Source organism: Oryza brachyantha, chromosome 12 (assembly GCF_000231095.2).
Source record: "Oryza brachyantha chromosome 12, ObraRS2, whole genome shotgun sequence".
Taxonomy (NCBI): domain Eukaryota; kingdom Viridiplantae; phylum Streptophyta; class Magnoliopsida; order Poales; family Poaceae; genus Oryza; species Oryza brachyantha.
Window position 1 is genome coordinate 4,843,199 of NC_023174.2, and position 20,973 is coordinate 4,864,171.

At 38.4% G+C, this 20,973-nt stretch overlaps 1 protein-coding gene across 2 annotated transcripts; it reads right to left on the reverse strand.

The window, feature by feature from the left end:
* Window positions 1-1,736: 1,736 nt before the first annotated feature.
* LOC102712212 lies at window positions 1,737-12,172 on the reverse strand. Of its 2 annotated transcripts, none has more exons than XM_006663863.3 (7): window positions 11,956-12,172; window positions 10,481-10,787; window positions 10,234-10,339; window positions 8,246-8,369; window positions 7,408-8,139; window positions 4,907-6,860; window positions 1,737-2,540 (listed from the first exon to the last, which is right to left on the reverse strand). In XM_006663863.3, exons 2-7 carry the CDS (start codon window positions 10,665-10,667, stop codon window positions 2,104-2,106), a joined length of 3,540 nt encoding a protein of 1,179 aa, XP_006663926.1. In that variant the 5' UTR covers window positions 10,668-10,787; window positions 11,956-12,172; the 3' UTR covers window positions 1,737-2,103. The 2 variants fall into 2 exon arrangements, with proteins under 2 accessions (XP_006663926.1, XP_006663927.1); XM_006663864.3 differs by having other exon boundaries at window positions 1,737-2,537; window positions 11,956-12,171.
* Between the last annotated feature and the right edge of the window lie 8,801 nt (window positions 12,173-20,973).

Here is a 20,973-nt window from a genome sequence, read left to right on the forward strand (position 1 = left end):
TGTTAAATAATATAAATTATTAAACATGCATTTTAAAATGAACAACATCATTCGTTTTGTATTTTCGATGTCGATATACCTTACATTACAGATACGCAATCTCAAAAGAGCTCAAGTAACTTGTACGGCTAAAATTTGTCTTTTTGACACCGTTACGCTGTTCTAAAACACAATTGGCCGTTAATCAGTTTTATATACTGCACTGTATATAAAACTAAAACGAAAATAATGTAAAAGCATATTTCAAGACAAACCTTATTTTTCTTTACTCATTCTCTCTGCTTTTATCCGGGGAAAAATCACACAAGGCTCATTTTGTCGCTTCGCAATGAGTGCTCACATTGATGCACGTGCCCTCCGTAATCATCCAATCACTATGGCGTCACTCTTGATTTCATTAATTTTTTAAGACAATGCTGATTTCATTCGCTAGAGCAGGTACGATAAGAGGTTATAATTCAGCTATAAAAATATTTTAAAGAGATGAAAAGAGAGTAGTGAACTCCAAGACGGAACATGTGTATAATATGTGAGATCATGTATTAGTGTTTTGTAGGTAACTATTATATAAATTGGCTATTAGATTGACTATAGATGTATTGCAGCTCCAACTACTAAGCAAGTTCAGGCCCCATTCGGCCACCCCATAAGTTCACTGAGCTTCCCTTGTTTTCCATGTGCACGCTTACTGAACTATTAAACGATATATTTTTTGCAAAAATTTTCTATAGGAAAGTTGTTTTAAAAAATCATATTTGTCAATTTTTTTAATAATTAATTAATCATGTACTAATTTATTACTACGTTTTTCGTGCCAGGGCATAACTTAACTAACTTACACATGCCGAACGCGGCCTCAATAGTATAACCAACTACTAGCTCCAGTCAATCTAATAGTTAATTTATACAATAGTTACCTATAAAACATTAATACATGATCTTACATATCACATACACGTTGCGTCTTAGAATCCGTGCTGTAGCTAGCTACAAATTAGTACTCCCTCCGTTTTATAATGTAAGAAGTTTTAGCTATGCTTAGATTCATCTATTAACCAATGTATATTGTTTATATATATGTTTAGATTCATTGATTTCTATATGAATTTAGGATACGCTAGAAAATCAGAGGTAGTAGTCCACTGTTCTCTCTTCTCTCTTTATCTTAAGGTTTAGTCGAATGGAATGGACAGCGACCAAATCTGTTGGATACTTCCTCCGTCCTCACACCTAAGTTATTTTTTTAGTTTAGATACAATATTTAACTTTTTGTTTAATTTTAAAAAATTATGATTGATATTTTATTTTTATTAGATGATAAAATATAAATAGTGACTAGATTTTTTTAGCTCTTTTATAAATTTTTCAAATAAAACGGATGTCAGAACACAAAAACCAATAAATGATGTCTGTTTTTAACGGAGGTAGTACGTCTCGATCTAAACCCATACGATGATACCAATTGCATCAACCTTTTCTCATTTTCATGACTACCGCCTTTATATTACACGACTAGTCACCAGAATATCAGATGATGGAAACCAAATTAATTTGTTTTCTTCTCTTTTTAAAATTTAACATTTCTTTCTCTTAGTATAGAGAAAAATTTTGAATATAACCTTGTTTCAAACGGATAGAATTTCATAGGTTGTCACATGAGTGATTGAAGCAATGCTGATGATGCACAGATGCATGCGAGAACACATAGATCCAGGTCTGCGTGACAATGCAGATAATAGGCAATAATAGCACATAACAAACTTAACAAGCCTGGTGCATTGCAATAAAACAGGCTATAAATACAGATATTTAATCTAGTAAATTCACACTTTGGACAAACCCCCGATGGACCACATGACAAGCAGAAGATTTGACAAAACAAAACAGAGGGGAAAAAAAGAATTTACAAAAGAATAGCTCTAGGTGCACTTCTGTTACCTAAAAAACGGAATGCACCATCACAAAAAAAAAAAAAAAAAAAATCTAGCTGAAGACCTGTGTCACTCACCAACTGTGGAAGACTTGGACGTACAATGGAACTACCATGCATCAAATTCCATCCTCTAATCCAGGTCCTCTTGGCGTAAAGATTACCTTAGTAACTTACATAATTATACAGTTGCACTTGGATTCCAGTTTTGGAGGCTTCATGCTCTCAGATGTTCTTGTGATTCCAGATGAGGAACGCACAGGTGAGTGATCTGTAGAGACAGCATCTTTATCTTTCTTCTCGGCACTCTCAGTTATGGTTGTTTCGCCTTCCAATCTCTTCCTTTTAACCTTACGATTAGGTGTCCGTTTATAAGGCAGCTTAAGTAAACCATCCTCCTTTGGAATGGACTTTCCAACAATGGTAACAGTTGGACGGGTAGACGCTGCATGTACCCGTTCCTGCTCATTGTCCAGTGCAATGGTCGCTGCCTTGTATGCGAGGTCATGAACAATGGAACTGCAGAGGAGAATTGTATCGGTAGCTTCTTCTAGAGTGAAGCATCTTTGAATTTGTTTCTTCGATCCTTCAATTACCTCAGGTGATTCTGCTACAAGTGAGAACAAGATATAAACGTTAAATACATAATTAATTGTATAGCAATAAACTCCAAACATAACCCAAAAAGAATATGAAATCGACACAAGAAACATATTGTTTGCATTGAACTATTTGATGTGAAGCATGTCTTAAGTGGATGCTGTTTATTAGTGTCACTAGTTCCTCAATAAAATGTTTTTGTTTCTCCAGGCAGATCAGATTACAACACAAATAGAAAGTTACATTTATTTTTATTTAATAAATAAATAAAAACTTCTGTTGACACCTGGCATTCAGAAATTTTTAAAATCTCACATGTCTTTGTTCACTTTTATATTTACTACTCCCTTTGTACTTATTTATGTGTTGTTTTAGAATGTATGTACTATCTCGAAATTTTACTGCATTGATATATGAAAAATATTAAGATTTGATATGTGAAAATTACACTAGTAGATTTGTCATCTAAATTACTTTCATGTAGTTATATTTTTACTACCGTTTATGAATATACTATTCGAAAAAGAACTTATAAAATAAAACATGTGGATTGGAGATTGTGTTGCATAAACACTGTTGATTACAAATTATTCTGTCTAGAAAGAGTAGTGCTATAATGACTAATAAAATCGTTTATGCCTTATACATTGATACATGGATGAATCTATGTAAAACTAAAAATTCTTATTATATGAAACAAAGGGAGTAGAAGTTTATATTTGTGGACACCGCACTGCGTTGAAGAATTGAAGGACAACGTTGGCCAACATTGTGCAACAGTATCAATGGGCCTATTTCAAATAAAAAAATTATTATTTTGATTTTCTCCATTTTTTCCTTCTTTATTTCTAAATGTAGATAATATTTTTACTCTTTTATCCTCAGCTAGCCAAGATGACACTGCAGCTCAGTCTGATGTGATAATTGCTACATCCCACCTTTTCGAAACACCTTCACACACATTCAATACGTCGTATTGTTACTGTCATGCTTCCTAGTACTGCATGTCCTATTAGGCACTCTACATCTACTGAAAAGTGTGCAGCAGCTGCAATCTCGTGATGGTGACACATGTTAATGTGTTAACAAGGCACTAGTCACCAATCACTACACCAAACGCGGAAACAAGACCATTCTGCACATGCAGCAGAACATATGTGTGCATAACCACATAAAACATTAGGAGCTACCAATGCCAAGATCCAGTGTGCATAAGACAAATAAAGTGAAAATAACATGAAGCATATGCCTTTAGGTAAGTTGAAAAATTAGATCAAGATTATCTTTAACATGGAAAAGGTCAAAAAGGGTGTGTTTGGTTGCTCACATCGCCCTAGCCTGATCTATCTCTCCTATCCAGGCTAAGTGTGGCCTAGCTGTGAGGGTACGCATGCACTTCTTTGGTAGTTTGTATCAGATTAGCCTGACTAGCATGGGACTGTGTTTGGTTTCTTGTATGAGAGATATAGTAGAGGAGAGATTTTGTTTGGTTGATTGCATATACCATATGCAAGGGTACCTATATATTTTTCGGTTAAGAAGACCAATTGATGAAAAAAAATCTACTATATAAACAAATTAAAATTTTCCACACCCTAAATTCAGAAAATTCACTATAGTATCTTCTATACTATATAAAACAAATATTTTTTTTCTTCAGAAAATCAATGGAAAAGGAAAAGAAAGTGAGGACAGCCAGCAGCGATGGATCTGGCGAGCGGTGCGGCCGTGGTGACCACCGACAATGGTGGTGGGTCTAGAGAGCGGCGCGGCCGTAGCGGCCACCAACAGGTGCGAGGGCAGGGAGCTCAGGCTGCCGGTGACGGGAGGAGGTGGCTTGGGGGGTCTTCCGGTGGTGGGGCCTCGGTGGGGAGGAGGCAGGGGCTCGAGCCAGTGGCGGAGTGCTGCATCCACTCGGCCTGGCTGCCGAGTGAAGCTCCCCTCTCGCGTTTCTTCTCAGCCTGGCCCAAAGGCCGAATTTGCACGCACTCAACCAGGCTCGTGAGCCGGTGCAGCTAACCAAATAGACCACTTGTTGCACACGGGGTACAAGATTGGGCTGGTGCAGGCAACCAAACACACCCAAAGTACTTCTATATGACTATGTGGCACCCCTTATCCAAGACAAGACACAATCTAAATGAATTACTACCACTGTAATTTTTTCTTTGGTTTGAAAGAGTAAACCATTTCTGTAAAGCTAAAAAAACTATAATATGAGATCCTTTAGTACACAAAGCATGATTCTCAGACAAGACTTTTAACAGAGGGGCCATGCATATTTGATGCAAGTATAGGATAAGCATGAGTTATAAGAAAAGTAGAATAGTTGACATGGCAAATTTTATATGAAAAATAGAAATCATGAATCCATACCATCATTAGGGAGTTCCTGTATGTTGTTATCTGTTCCAGAAACCAATGCATCATCCTCAGAGACAGCAAGCGTGCAAAGGGCATCGGATTTATTTTCCTCATTTGAAGACTGAACTGCTTCAGACTGTATTTGAAGATCACCAGAGTTGCTCTCATCACTTGGATGTTCTAGGGTGCTGACTGAATAGCAGTGCTGTTCGGTGGAAGTATCTTCCTCAGTTTTTGGTATATAACTTTCCTCAGCAGCTGGAGATTCTGGGGCATCACTTGGCATTCCAATATCTGATAAACACATGTTACTGCTTAAATGATCATTGTCAGCCACCATTTCCATATTGTGGTTCTTAATGATTACATCTCCTTCTATTTCACTCAACCTATGAAAACCTGAGGTATTCAAGTCAACAAGGGTGTCATCATTGATGATAGGCTGCACAGCAGATGAACACTCCATACCACTTGATAAAGCATCCATATAAGAGCTGTCATGTTCTTCAATAAAAACTGCTGTTCTCGAAGCACTCCTTTCTGGCGTGTCAATTGGGAAACAAGTGTCACCAATAACATCACTCTGAGCCCAAAGTGAAGCTGATGAACCACTAATTGACATATCCGAAACTGAAGCAACGCTTTGATGACTCATGGTACTGCTTATTCGAGGCTTCTCAAATTCAGCCCTCTTGCCACTCCTGAGACGCTCAAAACGTACATCCGATTGCCTCGATGACCCTAGATCTATGGAGGAAGCAGCTGAAGAGCTATCCCGTCCAAAGCTCCGCTTCATAGCATTGATACTATCCCTTGTATAATAGGGTTCTGAACAAAGGATATTTGTTGCAGACAGATTCCTTCCTTCCACAACAGGCCATTTATTGTTACTTGACTTCTGGAGTAAGAGTACCGATATCCCAGCGGCATCAGTGTTTTCTACCTTAGGACTTGCATATGATGTTGATCCCAGTTGATGATAATTCTCACGAGAGGCAGTTTGAGAGATGGATTCATTATGTTGACAGTCTAGCTCAGTAAAGCACTCCGGCAAACTTTGATTGTGGCGGTTAAGTTGGTCTGTAAACTGTTCACGTTCTGCAGATATAGGTTCTGCTTGTTGGATATCACTTACCTTGAATGGATGAAATGAAACATCATTGTTGTTTCCTAAAGAGTCCTCAGCATGATATGGCTTCATATTTCTGGTATGATTCATTACCTCATGTGCCAGCAGCATTTCCTCATTTGCGTCCACCATTGCCTGAAGTGGGTGGCATGTTTTATTACAATCAGTTTGAGGTTCATCATTCATTTGATGACCAAGAGATGCCTCTTCCCTATACCCTACACAGTCTGAGGCTATAGGAGATTCAGATTCAGCGTATGATTTACAATTTGCAGTTATTTCATCCTGTTGGTATGCTTCTTGTAAAGTTCGTGTCACAGGGCCTGCAGAACATATATTAAGCAATAAACCACATTCTTCACAATAATCGCCTTCTTCATCCAAGTCCATCATCTTGAAAAACTTTCCGCACCTAGTGCATGTAGCCAATTCACCATATCCAACATGAGAACTGTTTGTATCATTGCATGAAGTCTGATTAGCTGTCCAACTCTTTACCATGTCAATGTCCTGTTTATCTCTTTCTACAAATTTTGTGGTTTCCTTATGGCTGGTTTCTTCATTCAGTTCATCCAATTTATCAAACATAATTATGTCTCCATGAACTTGATGGCTATTATCCCATTCACTGATCTGATCATGCTGCTCTTGGTCGTTATCAACATATGGGCCAAAACCAGCACTATGCTCAGAGCTTGCATTGCTGCTAGTTGTCATAGAAGAATTATGATGAAACATAGGCCGGTGCACAGCATTCCCTTTTCCAGCATTAAATGCGGTAGTAGGGGCATTTGATAGTAGTGGCCGAAACATATCATGGGGAGCTTTGCGATGATCCTGGAAAAAGATCGCATTTCTCATCTTAAGTGTGACTTGACGAAAATCAAGAACACATAAACCAAAAACAAGATTATGGTATACTAGCTGCATAATGCAATTTTTTTAGCAGATGAACATTTATTTATTGAATGAAATGGAATTACTAGAGAACAAGCAACTACCAATGCAAAAGCCCAAAGGGAATGAATACATTTCATAATTTTAAAAAATGGTCATAAATACAAGTAAAAAAAGGCAATTCTTATAGAAAAATATCCAAATATGTAATTCATGATACCATAGATCCAAAACATTGGGCCACTAGATAAATACGATATAACCATGCACATATCACCATCTTGCCATAGAAACCAAAAGAGTTGCAGGGTAGTTGGGTTAATGCAACGACTAAGAAAGCAAGAGAGACAAATCACATTAACTGCATACTTAGATTATCAAAAGCAAATTGTCTAAACTGATTTATCAGTTGGACATAAGAAACAGCTATCATTTCGCTAAGGTGGAGGTAATTTATCATCATAACAGAAACTAGAACAATGCTTACCATCAACCAAACTGCAGAATCAAATGACCGCTTTGGGACAGAACTAGTGGAGAAAGTTGTGGACGGCTTCTTTGATGAAGCAATAGTTCTGGTCTTCATCACAGATAAGCTCTTTTTTACAGCTGGGCTGCTGGAATAGGAAACTGGTACAGACTGCATGGAATCCATATCATCTTCACCAGAAGATGTTGCAGAAGCTTTGCTATATGAGCTCAAACGATCACGTTCAATACTGTGAGATGAACTTGCTCTTCTAGATGGAGTAGGAGATAGTGATTGGCATCTGCCTCTTGAACCCATGTCCCTTCCACTGATAGGAGAAGGGGATCCACCCCTTGAATGGGATACTGAACGATCTGGCAGAGAAGTTCGAAGATTTGCAGGTGCATCATGAGAAAATCCAGGAACATTGGAATGCCATCCTTGAAGCTTTGGTGAAGAAGATATGCGGTTAGTTTTAACTGGAGAAGGACCCCTTGCTCTACTTAACACTGGGGTTGAACCAGTACTCATCCTCCTTGAGACAGGACTTGGAGACCTCCGTGGAGGTGTTAATGTTTTCGCAGATGGCGGAGTTGAAGGCCTCCGGGATGGTGTTGGTGGCCGCAATGCAAGTGGTGGGCTAGAGCGAGAAGCTGCGCTAGACGGTCTTGTCCTTGACATGGAGCGTGGTGATGGGCTAAGCCTACTAGGGCTTGAACTGCTTCTCCTAGACCTTTGAGTATTGTCCATCTGTGTATAAGTTAAACAAAAAATAATGACAAAATTGATAGGTATGTTGCCATGAGGTGCAGTTTAGAACCCTAGCAGAGAAAGTATGCTGAACAGATGCACTCACCGTGGATGACCCTGAAATTTGTATGGGCTTACTCTTAGCTCTGCCCCTAGAATCCTGATCAGCAGACTGGTCTTCTTCATCATCCAATGAACGGAAAAGCGGAGTTTCTGGAGGAGTCAGCAACCTGTATTAAAAACACAAGTAGCAGTCAAGTTATTAGTCACAAACAAGATTTAGATGCTGCATATAAGCATAAGTGTAGGTAGCATGAACAGGCTAAGAATCTATCGACTAAACACAATTTGGTAAGTTACACTACAGAAGGATTACAATTAACTAATGAAAGCAACCAAGTTATGGTTAGTGGTCACATCCATGTTATTAATTCTTCTGAGCAATGATCCTCCAATAGCAAGAGTGATTAGTATCATAGTTAACCATCTCAAACAGTTTATCAGTAATAGGTCGTTCTTAACATTCTTCATACATGAAAACTAATCTTATTTGCTAAGTTTAGCATTTTGAGGGGATTCTTCTTACATTGTTGCATACTATATCGCCAAGTCCAACCAGCATTACATGGTTAGTCACACAAACAACTAAAAGGCTGACTGAGACGGACTGTTCCACTGCTCAACTTTGAACTGTCATCTACCCGGTGGAAATTTATGGTTGAAGTTGAAACTAGCCACAGGATAACATTGAAGATTATTTCCAGATCTAGCCAGTCTGCCAGTGAAAACCACAGGATGTCAGGATCAGGCAGTTTTCTCCATGTAATCAACTTTTTACTGCTGGACTACTTCTGGAAACCGCATTGGAACAACCACCCTAGTACCCATATAGTCAATTTCCAGACATGACAGCTTATTTCGGTTCAACAGAATCAATCTTAATTGCCAACATTCAACATGTCTTAATTGCCAGCTAGTGACCTCACCCTTAGCACCTCTAGCAGCAGTTTGACTAGTCGCTCCTCCTTTCCACACATGACAACACAGCTGTTATGGTAGCAGCGCCATGCACAAACGTTTACCCCGCAAACTGTAGCAATAGGATTAAGTTATCTATTTTCCTAGATAATTAAATAGTTTCCCATGATAGGGATTAGTCAATCGATATCCTATCTATCAGTTTTGAAGTTATAAGTTAATTAAGGAAGTTAGTTATGGTTTGTAAAAAAAGTACAGATTGCATTTTTAAGGCATTGTTGATGTGAATAGTGCCATGATTACTGTAGTTGTCGAACCATCCTTTAACAAGGCAGTAGGGCGCATGTACCCCATTATCAATTATAAGTAATGAAGCTCTACAGTTAGTCCAATAAGACTCAGAGCCTCTCTTGGCTTTGACAGGGAGAAGCTCTGCTGGTACTAATTGAGGACAAGTGTCCTATCCACTTGTCTTCGGATCCTTAATCATAAATCAATGCCCATAACATCATTACCATTGCTGGTTTTTTATATAGCTGATGAATGAATATGTAGTCATAATAGACAATTGGCTGAAGAAAAATCTGAATAAGTATGTAACTTTCTATTTTTAGCATAAAGTGTAACCCCTGCCATATCAATAAAACCTTGCCTTGTTTCAATTCAACTCACATGACATATAGGGTATAACAAGTCAACAACTACATGCAGCAATATGCCAGGAAAGAAAAGCACCTTAATCCATATAATAGCTAAATTATATCTTGTCGGTAAAAACATCACATAATAGGATTAAGGTTGGCCACATTGCAGTCTTTAAATTGAACTTTGGCCATAAGTTTTTCTTTAATCATATTACTACTACTTAGAAAATCAAGACCATATGAAGCACATTAAAATGAATTCTCGTGGTAAGGTGACATTTTTCTATCACTAAAACTATACATAGTTAGCTTAATTTGATCAACATTTACAAAGAATGAATACTGAAAAATGCATGTACAACTTGTAAATCAGAACTGGGAGTATAAAGCAAGCAATATTGATAACCAACATATGACTTGCAACTATACTAATTCAAATAAAACAAAATAGTGGGCTATTTAGTTTGCATACCACTCATAATCATTTTTTTCACCATCCACGTCAAGCAAATCATGGCTTTCTCTTCGTGTAGGTATGTTGACACCAAGCTTGACGTCAGGAAAGTAACTCAATTTTGCTGATCCACAGGAAACATTTTATTAGAAAAGAAAGTAACGGTAATTTGCAGTAGCACATCACTTTAAACACAAGGCATGGAAAAAATAAATAGAAACTGCAGTATTGTACAGAGGATGATGATGGGTTATAAGAGCATTACAGATTGATTCATCAAAATCCTCAGAGGGTTCCAGTAAGAAGTTGTCGTTCTCAATTTTCTGCATATCAGCAAACAGAGTGAGCTCGTCATCCTTCGGTTTAGCAGGCAGAGAATTCCCAAAACTGTTGGTCCTCTTCATGAAAGTTTCCCTTGAAGGAGATCTCCTTGTTGAGGGTGACGGCGGCATCTTTTATGGCCTTTTTTTATCGGTCTAAATGGTTCTATGCACCTTTCTGCGATATAAGACTGGAACCATAATCTGTCTTGAAATAACTCCACAAGCAAATCAAAAATCACAACCTGTAATCTGTGACATGACAGTACTATTAAAGAACTGAAAAAACAAAAATGAACCCAAAAAAAAAACTTGTAGCAGCTACGACAGTAAGATGCAATAAAAAAAGAGAGATAAATTAATATTCATTTCATCATGAATCTCTCAAAATAAACAACCCCTCACACCGCCAAAAGAAAGTGTCCACCCAATTTGGCAAAGAATTAATCATGCTGATTACCCTTAGCAGGATGAGCCACCTAGAAAGAAAGTACCAAAAAGCACACAAAAAAGGTTGCAGCTATTGTAGTTTGTCCCACTCGACTGCCCAAACCGCCCAATCCGTCACAAGCCTGGGTGAAATCAGTCACCCAACTGGGACAAATCAGCCACCAAACTTTCGATCCACTTTGCTATTCTGCAACACCACTATACAACTTGTTGTTCGTAATGAATCAACAGACAAGGAACCCTACCCAAGAAACAAAGCATCTAAAACGCAAAGAAGAGATAATTCTTCATAGAGCCCATGCCAGTCAATCTAGTTACTTGTTGCTTAAAGCAGCATTTGATCGACAAATCAAATTCTAAGCAGGCAGTAGCAGCAGCAGCAGCACACAAGTTCCAAATTTACTCCTTGCCCCCCTACATTTCACGTCTTGCAAATGCCGCCTGAGAGTTGTAGTGCATTGCAGCCAAATTAATTGGTCGATTGGAGGAAATATAGCGCACACAAACACAGGATTTGGACGAATTCAAATCACACATGAAATGGAGAAAAAAAAACCACAGTAACAAATTGTAGCACCCCCTCCATTTCCAAAAAAAAAAAAGCACCGCGAGCAGCAAACGCAACTGAATCAGCAAGAAATCGATATTATCGATGCCGAACAAATAGAACTGCAACCAAAACTGCATACCCAACTTGGGGGCTTGGGATTAGGAGCTCATCTGAATCCCCCAACCCCTTTTTTTTCTTCAAACAAACTGCAATTATTACTGCACCAGCACGCATACAACCAAGAACGGAATCGGCAAGAAATCAATGGGAGAGAAACAAACAAACCAACCAAATCCAAAGAGAAGAAGAAGAAGAAGGAAGAAAAAAAGATCTCCAACCCTACGACGCCACTCCGGCTCACGAAGCAGCGTGGGACTCAAACAAAAGAGCCACACACACACCACGAGAGAAAAACAATACCTCCAGCTCGACCCGACTCCAACCGCCGGCGTCTGCTCCAATCCAGCCGCGCCCCCCAATCCCCTCCCCACACCGTCCGCGCACCAACAGAGCACACACTAGGGCGGGTCCCAGAAGGAGACACAGAGACACAGAGAGAGAGAGAGCGAGAGCACACCGCCGGCGCCCGCGCGCGAGAGTGCCACCCCCGTGCCCACCGCCGGAAGCAGAGAGGAGGAGGAGGAGCTAGCCGATGCGAGGCGAGGCGAGGGGAGGGGAGGAGTGAGACGGAGGCAAGGAGGGGGAGAGAGAGAGAGGAGAAGCAGTTGAGCTGAGGAGAGCGGAGGGAGGGGGAGAGGGTTAATCAAATAATTTGGAGGCTTATTTTGGGCTCTAAATAATGGAGATTATTTAATTATTTTTGCGTTAACATTACAGCATTTTGGGGTTGGGGGGCTACTAGAGTAGATGGGGTTCGGCTTGGTCGTAATGATTGCGACATGGTAACCGGACCGCATTCGTTGAAAGGAGCGTGTGTGTTTAGGCCCGGGATTATTTGTCATCGAAAATATTACGAGACAATGTCATCGAATTTCCTTTGATATTGTTGTTGCTCTCTCTTTCTTAGATTGGACGTTAAGATATAGAGTGATGAGAGGGAAACTCCAAATATAAATGTTCTCTTTCCAATATAGAGAATATTCTATTTTTGGGATTGGATAAAATATCCGATGGGTTTTTTTTCCAGTAAGTATTTATTTTCATGATAGAGGATTAGATGTAGTATCTACTAGAAATGCTCTAGGTTAATCCACTCTCTATGGATATTCAAGCTTTGATCAATTTTGTTTTGATGGGATAAAATTACTAATACCTAGAGTACAATGTAAAATCAAGTACTTTCCCGGTCCCCTCCATCGTAAATTGAACCGGAATATTGAAGTTATTTGGAAAGTGTTTGCTCAAATTATGGGCTTATCTTTTCACTTATGTCTAAGTCAGTATTTGAATTAAAACTTAAACATAGAGTTAATTTTGGAGGTTTATTCATCGTATTTTATTTTCTAGCCTTTGTTTTTGCATCGCTAAGAATACACCTATAAACATTTCATCCCCAAATTATTTTTAACCATTAATAAGTACTTTCGCTTATGCTTGTTAAAAGCAAAACAGTGAGTCTTTATGTCAGTAGAATATTATATATTTATATATACATATATATTACATACACATGTGGGATTTCTAAATTTAAATGATATAAGATTCTCACATACCATCAGTGAGCATGGAGATTTGTGCACCTCTTCTTTCCCATGATGCGTATGACGCCAACTAGTTAGATCTCAAGATTGACATGGAGGTTGAAGAGGGATTGGGGATACAAGATAGGGTTTACTTATGCTCAAAGGGGTCGTTGACGAGGTGGTAGCCCGATGGTGGATAGCCCACAAGAGCGTGGCGATGAGAAGGAGATGGCGTCGTCAAAGCCACAAGGTTAAAGGATGGCGAGGAGCAAGGATGAAGGTCAGGGCAGAAGAAGCCTAGTTAGGAGGTAGGGGAGAGTAGCGGCGGATCCAGTAGAAAGAGCGACATGAGACGAGAAAGACGGGTGGGGAGAGGGATTTCACGAGTAAGGAAGAGAAAATAGAGTGGCGTGGGTCGGTGGGAGGGAGAAGTTAGTAGCGTGACGGTGAGGGATCACAAGGGGGAAGGGGATTAGTTGGTGTCGATGGCATTGTAAGTAATGCGTGAAGAAAAAAATGATGATACTTTTATTTCTTTTACCTTTCTAATATCTAAAAAAAATTTTCAAAGCTTATTTTCACGTCCGCACCAGCTTTTTATGCTAGCAGGACTATCGTGATACGGTTTTGCCATGCAGTAAGATAGATGAGGCAAAATACACCGCAACACTAACAAATTATAGTATGATTATATTATATTGTCATGTCAGACGGGGATAGTGTGGCTAAATAATACAGATTTTCGAAATAAATTTGGGCAAATAATGCAGATTTTCGAAATAAATTAGGTGACGGTTTATTGAATAAATATTGCTCCTAAAAGGTTACTTTTAATTAAAGAAACGATGGGTATTACTTTTAATAGTATGTGGCAAGCATAACCTAGTTTAGTCGGGACTCATGGACTCATCGTCAAATAGTACCTGACCATAGTTAATTGATCGAATTGTTTCCATTTTATATTTAACACCTTAGTACTAGCAAATATATATTTCCTATTGTTAAACAATTTGCATGCCGTGGTCGTGAGCCTATGGATAATGGATGTGACGTGGTCTATCATATTTGGAGTTGTTGAGCTTTATTTTATCACTAGTGCCAACCCAACCGAACGTATTCTGTTAATTACCTGCCACAACGAGTAATAAACAGACAAATCAAAGCATTTTTCAAGTGATGAAAAGCAGTTCTGTCCGTTTTCCCTGTGTAACTTATTAAGGACAATTTTCATAGGAAATTGTTGGAATGAATTTATATAACTTTACAAATTTATCGTCCCGGTAAATATTTATCAAGTGATGAACCAGAGTGTCCCTCGCGGTTGAAGTTATGGTTATAAATATTTAACATTTATGGTAAGTTTCTTAAAAAAAAGTTTTGTTCATTAATAACTTGTTGCATGCTTAATCTAAAAGCAATATTAAATAATATCAGTTCGCCTCTAAATTGTTGGACTCGTAAACACAAATATTTATAATCGGAAGAGTATAATAAACAACTAAATAACATTTCTTATGAAGAGGTTTCTCTAGGCAAAAACGAAGGGAGAGTACAGACAAGGGCATGAATCATCAGCATCCACAAACTCCTTTTTTTTTTTCCCTAGGTAAGCAATTAATATAAAAGATACACTAGCTCTGGATTTTTGTATTCTGAAACCCATTTCTTTTTGTCATCTACAGATAGAAAGAAACACAAAAAAAAATGATGAAAAGAAAAGGCTCATATGTACTACGTGCAACCGCCACCGCTTGATCGAGCCAATCGAGATGTGTCCAAAACCAAATTTGTCCTTAAGACGAAAGCACAATGATGGCCTTAATCACCTCCGATCCTGATTAAAATAATCTCCTCCGGCAAACTAAACCACAGCTTAATTTAATCGCTCCAACAAACTGCCACCACTAACAACATAATACTGGATGGTTATACTCATTTTACTGCGCAACACATGAATAAGTTAAATATTATTAACAGGACAGATAAATATATATTAAAATATTGTAAAAAAATTGACGTGGGGATGATTATTTAACATGCTTGTATATTAAGCTCTAAAGTCTATATTCAATTATAGATGAGGTTAAAATATAAGATTTTTTAGTTAAGCTTCAGAGTCCTGATTTTTTTTCTCCCGTGATGACGGTACAAACACGTGCACTCGTAACATACGCATGTTCACCCTATAAATACACGCGTACCTGTTGTGCCTCCATGAGCATATCCGAAAACTGAGCTAGCTATATCTTAAAATTGATAAAATTAACAGCGTATTGACAAGAATATCGTCTATCGCTAAAAAATAATTACCTATAAATACAAGCACCCTTGTCAAATCTAAAATTTGAACGTGGTGAGCTTGTTACATCACAAGGAACATAGCTACATGAGCTTAGGGTTGAAAAAACTATTTAATCTATTGAAGCCATTCCCCAGCAGAAGCATGATTATGGTGTGAAAACCACGAGGAATTTGTCTTTCTAAATTTAAATTCAAAATCAATAGTAGGGAGGCTTTGTCGTGGCAACCGCATAGGTTGTCATGGTTATCGTCTAGCTTAAAACAAAAACCACCAGTAATTGAACCAAAGAAATCCATGATAGGGACCATTTCGTCGTGATTTCACCGCTGTAACCACATGCCTACCATTTAAAGTAAAAACCACCGTTGAATCGAGAAAAATTTAAATTTAGAGAAATTATATCCAGATAAAACCACCGGTTACCGTTACGGCCCCAACGATAAGTTCGATTACCACCGGTTACCGTTATATACTTATATAGATTGGCATCTAATATTACTTTTTTAATTTTTTTTTGGCAGTTGGCTCATCTGTAGGCACTACCAACCAGTAGTTTGCTTGTTTGTCTGGCTTCGTTTGGCATTGCAACGTCTCTGCCAACTCCCAATCTGGTGGGGACATGCTGTGTGTGTACATACACAAATTAATTAATTAATTAATTAATTAATTAATCAATTAGTTTTTAAGTCGGATACAGGCTAATCCGTGCTGTCTAATTGCGACAAGAATATATTCTGTCTTGCCCCTGGGCCTTACTCTCCTTTCATCCGACAGAGATGCGACCTGCTCAATTCTGTAGGACACTATTTTTTTTTTGGCAACTAATTAAATGTGTGGACGTACCTGGGCGTATTATTCATATAATCATTTTGTGTAGGTTAAAAGTATGGCAGCTTGTAGACAGTGAAGTAAGCTAGGGCTCAGTTCTTTTTAGCAGATAAAGATGAATATATGTGAAGATTTTTTTTGATTTTTTATATAAAATGGTATAAATTATGAAATTGACTAATATAAAGTTGAGGATCTATATGAGATAATAAACTTCTATAAAAAATAAAATAATATTATTTAGTTATTCAGAAGCACGTGCATAAAAGTCAAAAAAATTAGATGTAAAGTAGGTCTTGTAATTAGGCTTAGGTTGCGAAGGCTGTGCACCAATATTTTTGCAATGTCAATGTGAACAACTAATATGGTATGCAATCATACTAAATTACCGATGTCAGAAAACGTTTTTTTTTCATGTGAACCAACAATATGTCGCAAGCGGCTTACTTCTCAGCCGCTTGCAAACATAGTGATCAACTAGAGCACCAGACCGGCCACGAGCGAAAACGATTTTCGCAGGGTGGCAGAAGCGACTAAAGTCACATGTGTGAAAAATATTTTTACAGGTGGCACATGGCATCAATCGTATGTGAAGATGTGTTTTTGTATATGGCTAGGTAGCTACATGCGAATACGAGTACATCTTCACATGCATCTCCCATTCTATCTATAAAAATATGCTTTGATCACCTATAAAAACCATTTTCAGAATAGCATAGGTACACCTGCCAACAATTATAATAATACACACTTAGGCAATCAGCATTATCACGCTTTTATTCTGACTTTATGTAAAAGGTTACTTATGTTTTACAATGGTCGGAGTCAAATCTGCTGACTGTTGCTCATTTTAAACTTCTAAGATGATAATAGATCACTAACTGTAACCATTTTGGGTTACGTGAAACCTTAACCACACCAATGGACTACGGTGTTACGTATTCGTATGTAAGCTTGTATCCTTATTTCTATGGACGTATAGTGTACTGTTAGTCATATATCGAATCAATAGGGCATATGACCTGTCACTATAAGTTTTGGAAAAGTTTCAGTGAATTTATCAAAAATTTAAATGCTAGCAGGTTTTATTATTTTCAGTACTTTTGAATAGTCGCATGTCAGGATTTCAATCATAAATTTTATATATAGCACAGTGTATGTTCGATCCTACTTACAACTCAAGTTAGGCCGCCAAATTCTTGAAAATGTGTATATTAATCATCTGAACTAAGACCCTGTTTGGAAAAAAAGAGGGACTTTTTCAGGACTTTTTCCTAGAAGTCTCTCAAAAATCAGTAGCCTTTTGGGAGAGACTTTTATGGACTTTTTCTTTCTCTTTCCACGCGTTGCCCCTCTTCTTTCTCCTCTGCCGACGCCCACCCGACGCTCCCGCCCGTCCCTGCCCACTGGCGTCGTCCGCCCGCTCGCCGTCCCCACCAGATGTGCGTTGTCCCCGTCCGCCGGTGTCGTCCGCTCGCCCGCTGGCCGGCGTCGCCCCCGCCCAATGCGCGACGCCGCCCTCGCCCGATGCGCGCCGTCCCCGTCCACCGACGCCGCCCTTGCCCGATGCGCATCGTCCCCACCCGCTTGCCTATCCCCGCCCGTCGGCCGATGCCGCCCTCGCCTGATGCGCGCTGTCCCCACCCATCCGCCCGCTAGCCGGTGCCGTCTCCGCTTCTCCCCACTCTACCGGTGGTAGCGTCAGATCGGTGAAAGTTGGAGGGGGTAGTATCTCAGGGGTACTATAATACTACTCTATAGTAAGATACTTTTAGTCCCTCCTCCTACACAGGAGAGACTAAAAAAATTTCTAGCGACTACTTAAAAAAAGTCCAGAGACTACTAAAAGTCCCTAAGTCCCTGAATCTAGGGCGTAAACTACGGAAAACATAATCGTCCTCCTTCCCTCCTCTTCTCCCGCCACGTGCAGCACATGTGTTTGCACCTTTCCGTATATGTCTAATATCTAGTGGTCATTGTTACGCTTTTTAGGAAAAAAACAAAACAAGCTATTTAAAAAATAGAAAATGATTTTTAAATAAAATATTAGCAAATTAAAAACAAACGATAAAAATAAAGTATATAAAAAAAAATCTCAAAATCAACCTCAAATTTAAAATAGAAATTTTAAACTTTGACGTGTAAACGTAAGCAAAAAGTTAAAAAGCTGCTAATGTTTACTTACATGCCCATCGGTGGGTATCTTTTCGCATTTTCAAAGAAAAAGCCAAACGACGTATTTATAAATTAAAACTAATTTAGAATAAAAGGTTATATACGTTCGGTGGGTATCTTTTCGCATTTTCAAAGAAAAAGCCAAACGACGTATTTATAAATTAAAACTAATTTAGAATAAAAGGTTATATACGTGTTCATAGCAATGTAAAAGTTAAGACCGAAAAATAAACTACAATAAAACATCAAAATCAACTCTAAATTTATGCTTAAAAATTTAATTTTTGGCTACGCATAACTTAAAAAAAAATTAGGGGTGTCAGATTTTATGGGACTGGCCTGGAAGCAACGTACGGGTTGATCCGTTATGCGTATCACTAGTGTGTTTTACAATTGGTTCAACCAGGAAAGAACGTGAATTTTCAACAATACGATGTGTACTCCTACTAGCAATATACGGATTGATCCGTTGCGCATATCACTAGTGTGGTTAAGCATCCGCACACATATGTGTATATATATATATATATATATATATTTTTTCAGTTCACTACACTTATCACCGTTAAGCACGTACAAATAGGGATATACATGGACCAGCCCGCGAGTCTACTTGTAGGTAGCCCACTAGGGTACCAATTGTAATGGATTACCCATTTAATTGGTCTTAGGTTGACAGCAGCTCCGCTTACACCCTTACATACAAAATCTTGTTCGCCCGTTTCCTACCAACAGATTTGTAAATAAGGGCGCGAGAGTTTGATTCACCCAACTTTTTCGTTTAAGTTTGCGTATATCCCAAACTACTAAATGCTATGTACCAAGGTTTGTAACAAGAGTTGCTTTTACAAAATTAAGTAAACACAATTTCAAATTTATAATAATTAATAATTAATTATACGATAACGGTTTGTCTAGTTTTGCGTGTAGTAAAATTGCCACGTCTACTAGCTGAATTTAACTCACCTACACTAAAATCACGAAAAGCGATTATAATAAAGTAACAAAAGCGAACTCTAAAAATTAACACATTAAATTTGTGCTTACGTGTACGAGAAAGGCAAGAAAAAGATAAGGAAAACACCCTAAAGGTTTGCAGCAAACTATATCACAAACATCAAAACAACGCGTGTACTAGAAATGCATCATATATTCATAACTTAGATGTACATGTTTATATATAATTATTATACTACCTCCATCCCTAAATGTTTAACACAGTTAATTTTTTTATACGCGTTTGACCATTCGTCTTATTAAAAAAATTATATAATTATTTTTATATCATTTTATTTATTGTTAAGTATACTTTTATGCATGTATATATATAGCTTTACATATTTTATAAAAGTTTTTAAATAAGATGAATGGTCACACATATATAAAAAGGTCGATGACATCAAATATTTATTTAGCGATGGAGGGAGTATAAATTAAACCTTAAGTGAGCCCTCATGATACGAAAAGTTTTCAGAGCAAGGAGCTAGCTAGCTCCTGAGTTAACCTCGCTCTTACGCTCAGCAGTTACGTGTGGCGCGATAAGAAAAAAAGAAGGCATAAGAGCAAGGTGGATAGGATAGCCAACTGCTAGCTCCAATTCATCTATAGCCAATCTAATAGTCAATAGCTACAAAATATCAATACATGGTCCCCATATATCATACGTATATTTTGTCTTGAAGCCCGTCTGCAACTAGCTGTAAATTAGTAGCTCATCTCTTTTCTCTCTACTCTTATCTCTTTAATATATACTATAAGCCAGCTATTATACATGCTCTAAAGCAGCGTGAGCATGAGCAGAGCCGGTAGCTGTAAAGAGCGATGCAACTAACGGTGGTGGGCAAGGCAACGGCAACCCGAAGAAAAGAGAGAGAGAGACCGGCGGTATGAACCTGAGGCGTCGCTTTCGACGACAGCCCATTCACCCCCACGCTCCCACGTGCCCATCCCCCTCCCATCGGTTTCGATTTCACTTCGCTTCACGCACGCACGCCCGCCCCGCTTCGCACTCCTGTATAGGCGCCCGCTGTCCTTTGCTTTCCATCCGTACACTACCGTTATATATATTCGCCTTGATTAGTTGCTAAATTTTTTTTTCAAAAACATCGTATCGAATTTTTAGACACCTAAATAAAGCATTAAACATAAATAAACTAAAAAACTAATTACACAGTTATATAACAATCTTAAGACGAATTTTTTGAGCCTAATTAGTTCATTATTAGCCATAAGTGCTACAGTAACCAACATGTGCTAATGACGAATTAATTAGGCTCAAAAGATTCGTCTCGTGGTTTCTAGGCTAGCCGTGAAATTCGTTTTTTCATTCGTGTCCAAAAACCCCTTTCGACATTCGATCAAACATTTGACGTGACACTTCTCCCAAAAATTTTCTCAATCTAAACACCACCTTAGTAGTATAAATAAGAGTGAAGTGCACTAGCGGTTCCTAAACTTGTATGCATGTGTCATCTAGGTTTCTGGACTTCC

What these genes read in the sequence shown, in the direction of transcription:
- LOC102712212 (XM_006663863.3), bottom strand. Translation starts at nt 10,667, where the DNA reads ATGCCGCCGTCACCCTCAACAAGGAGATCTCCTTCAAGGGAAACTTTC. An exon ending in AAATTTCAGGGTCATCCACG is followed by an intron (nt 8,140 to 8,245) that starts GTGAGTGCATCT and finishes ACTTATACACAG; the next exon opens with ATGGACAATACTCAAAGGTC. An exon ending in ACAGGAACTCCCTAATGATG is followed by an intron (nt 2,541 to 4,906) that starts GTATGGATTCAT and finishes TCTCACTTGTAG; the next exon opens with CAGAATCACCTGAGGTAATT.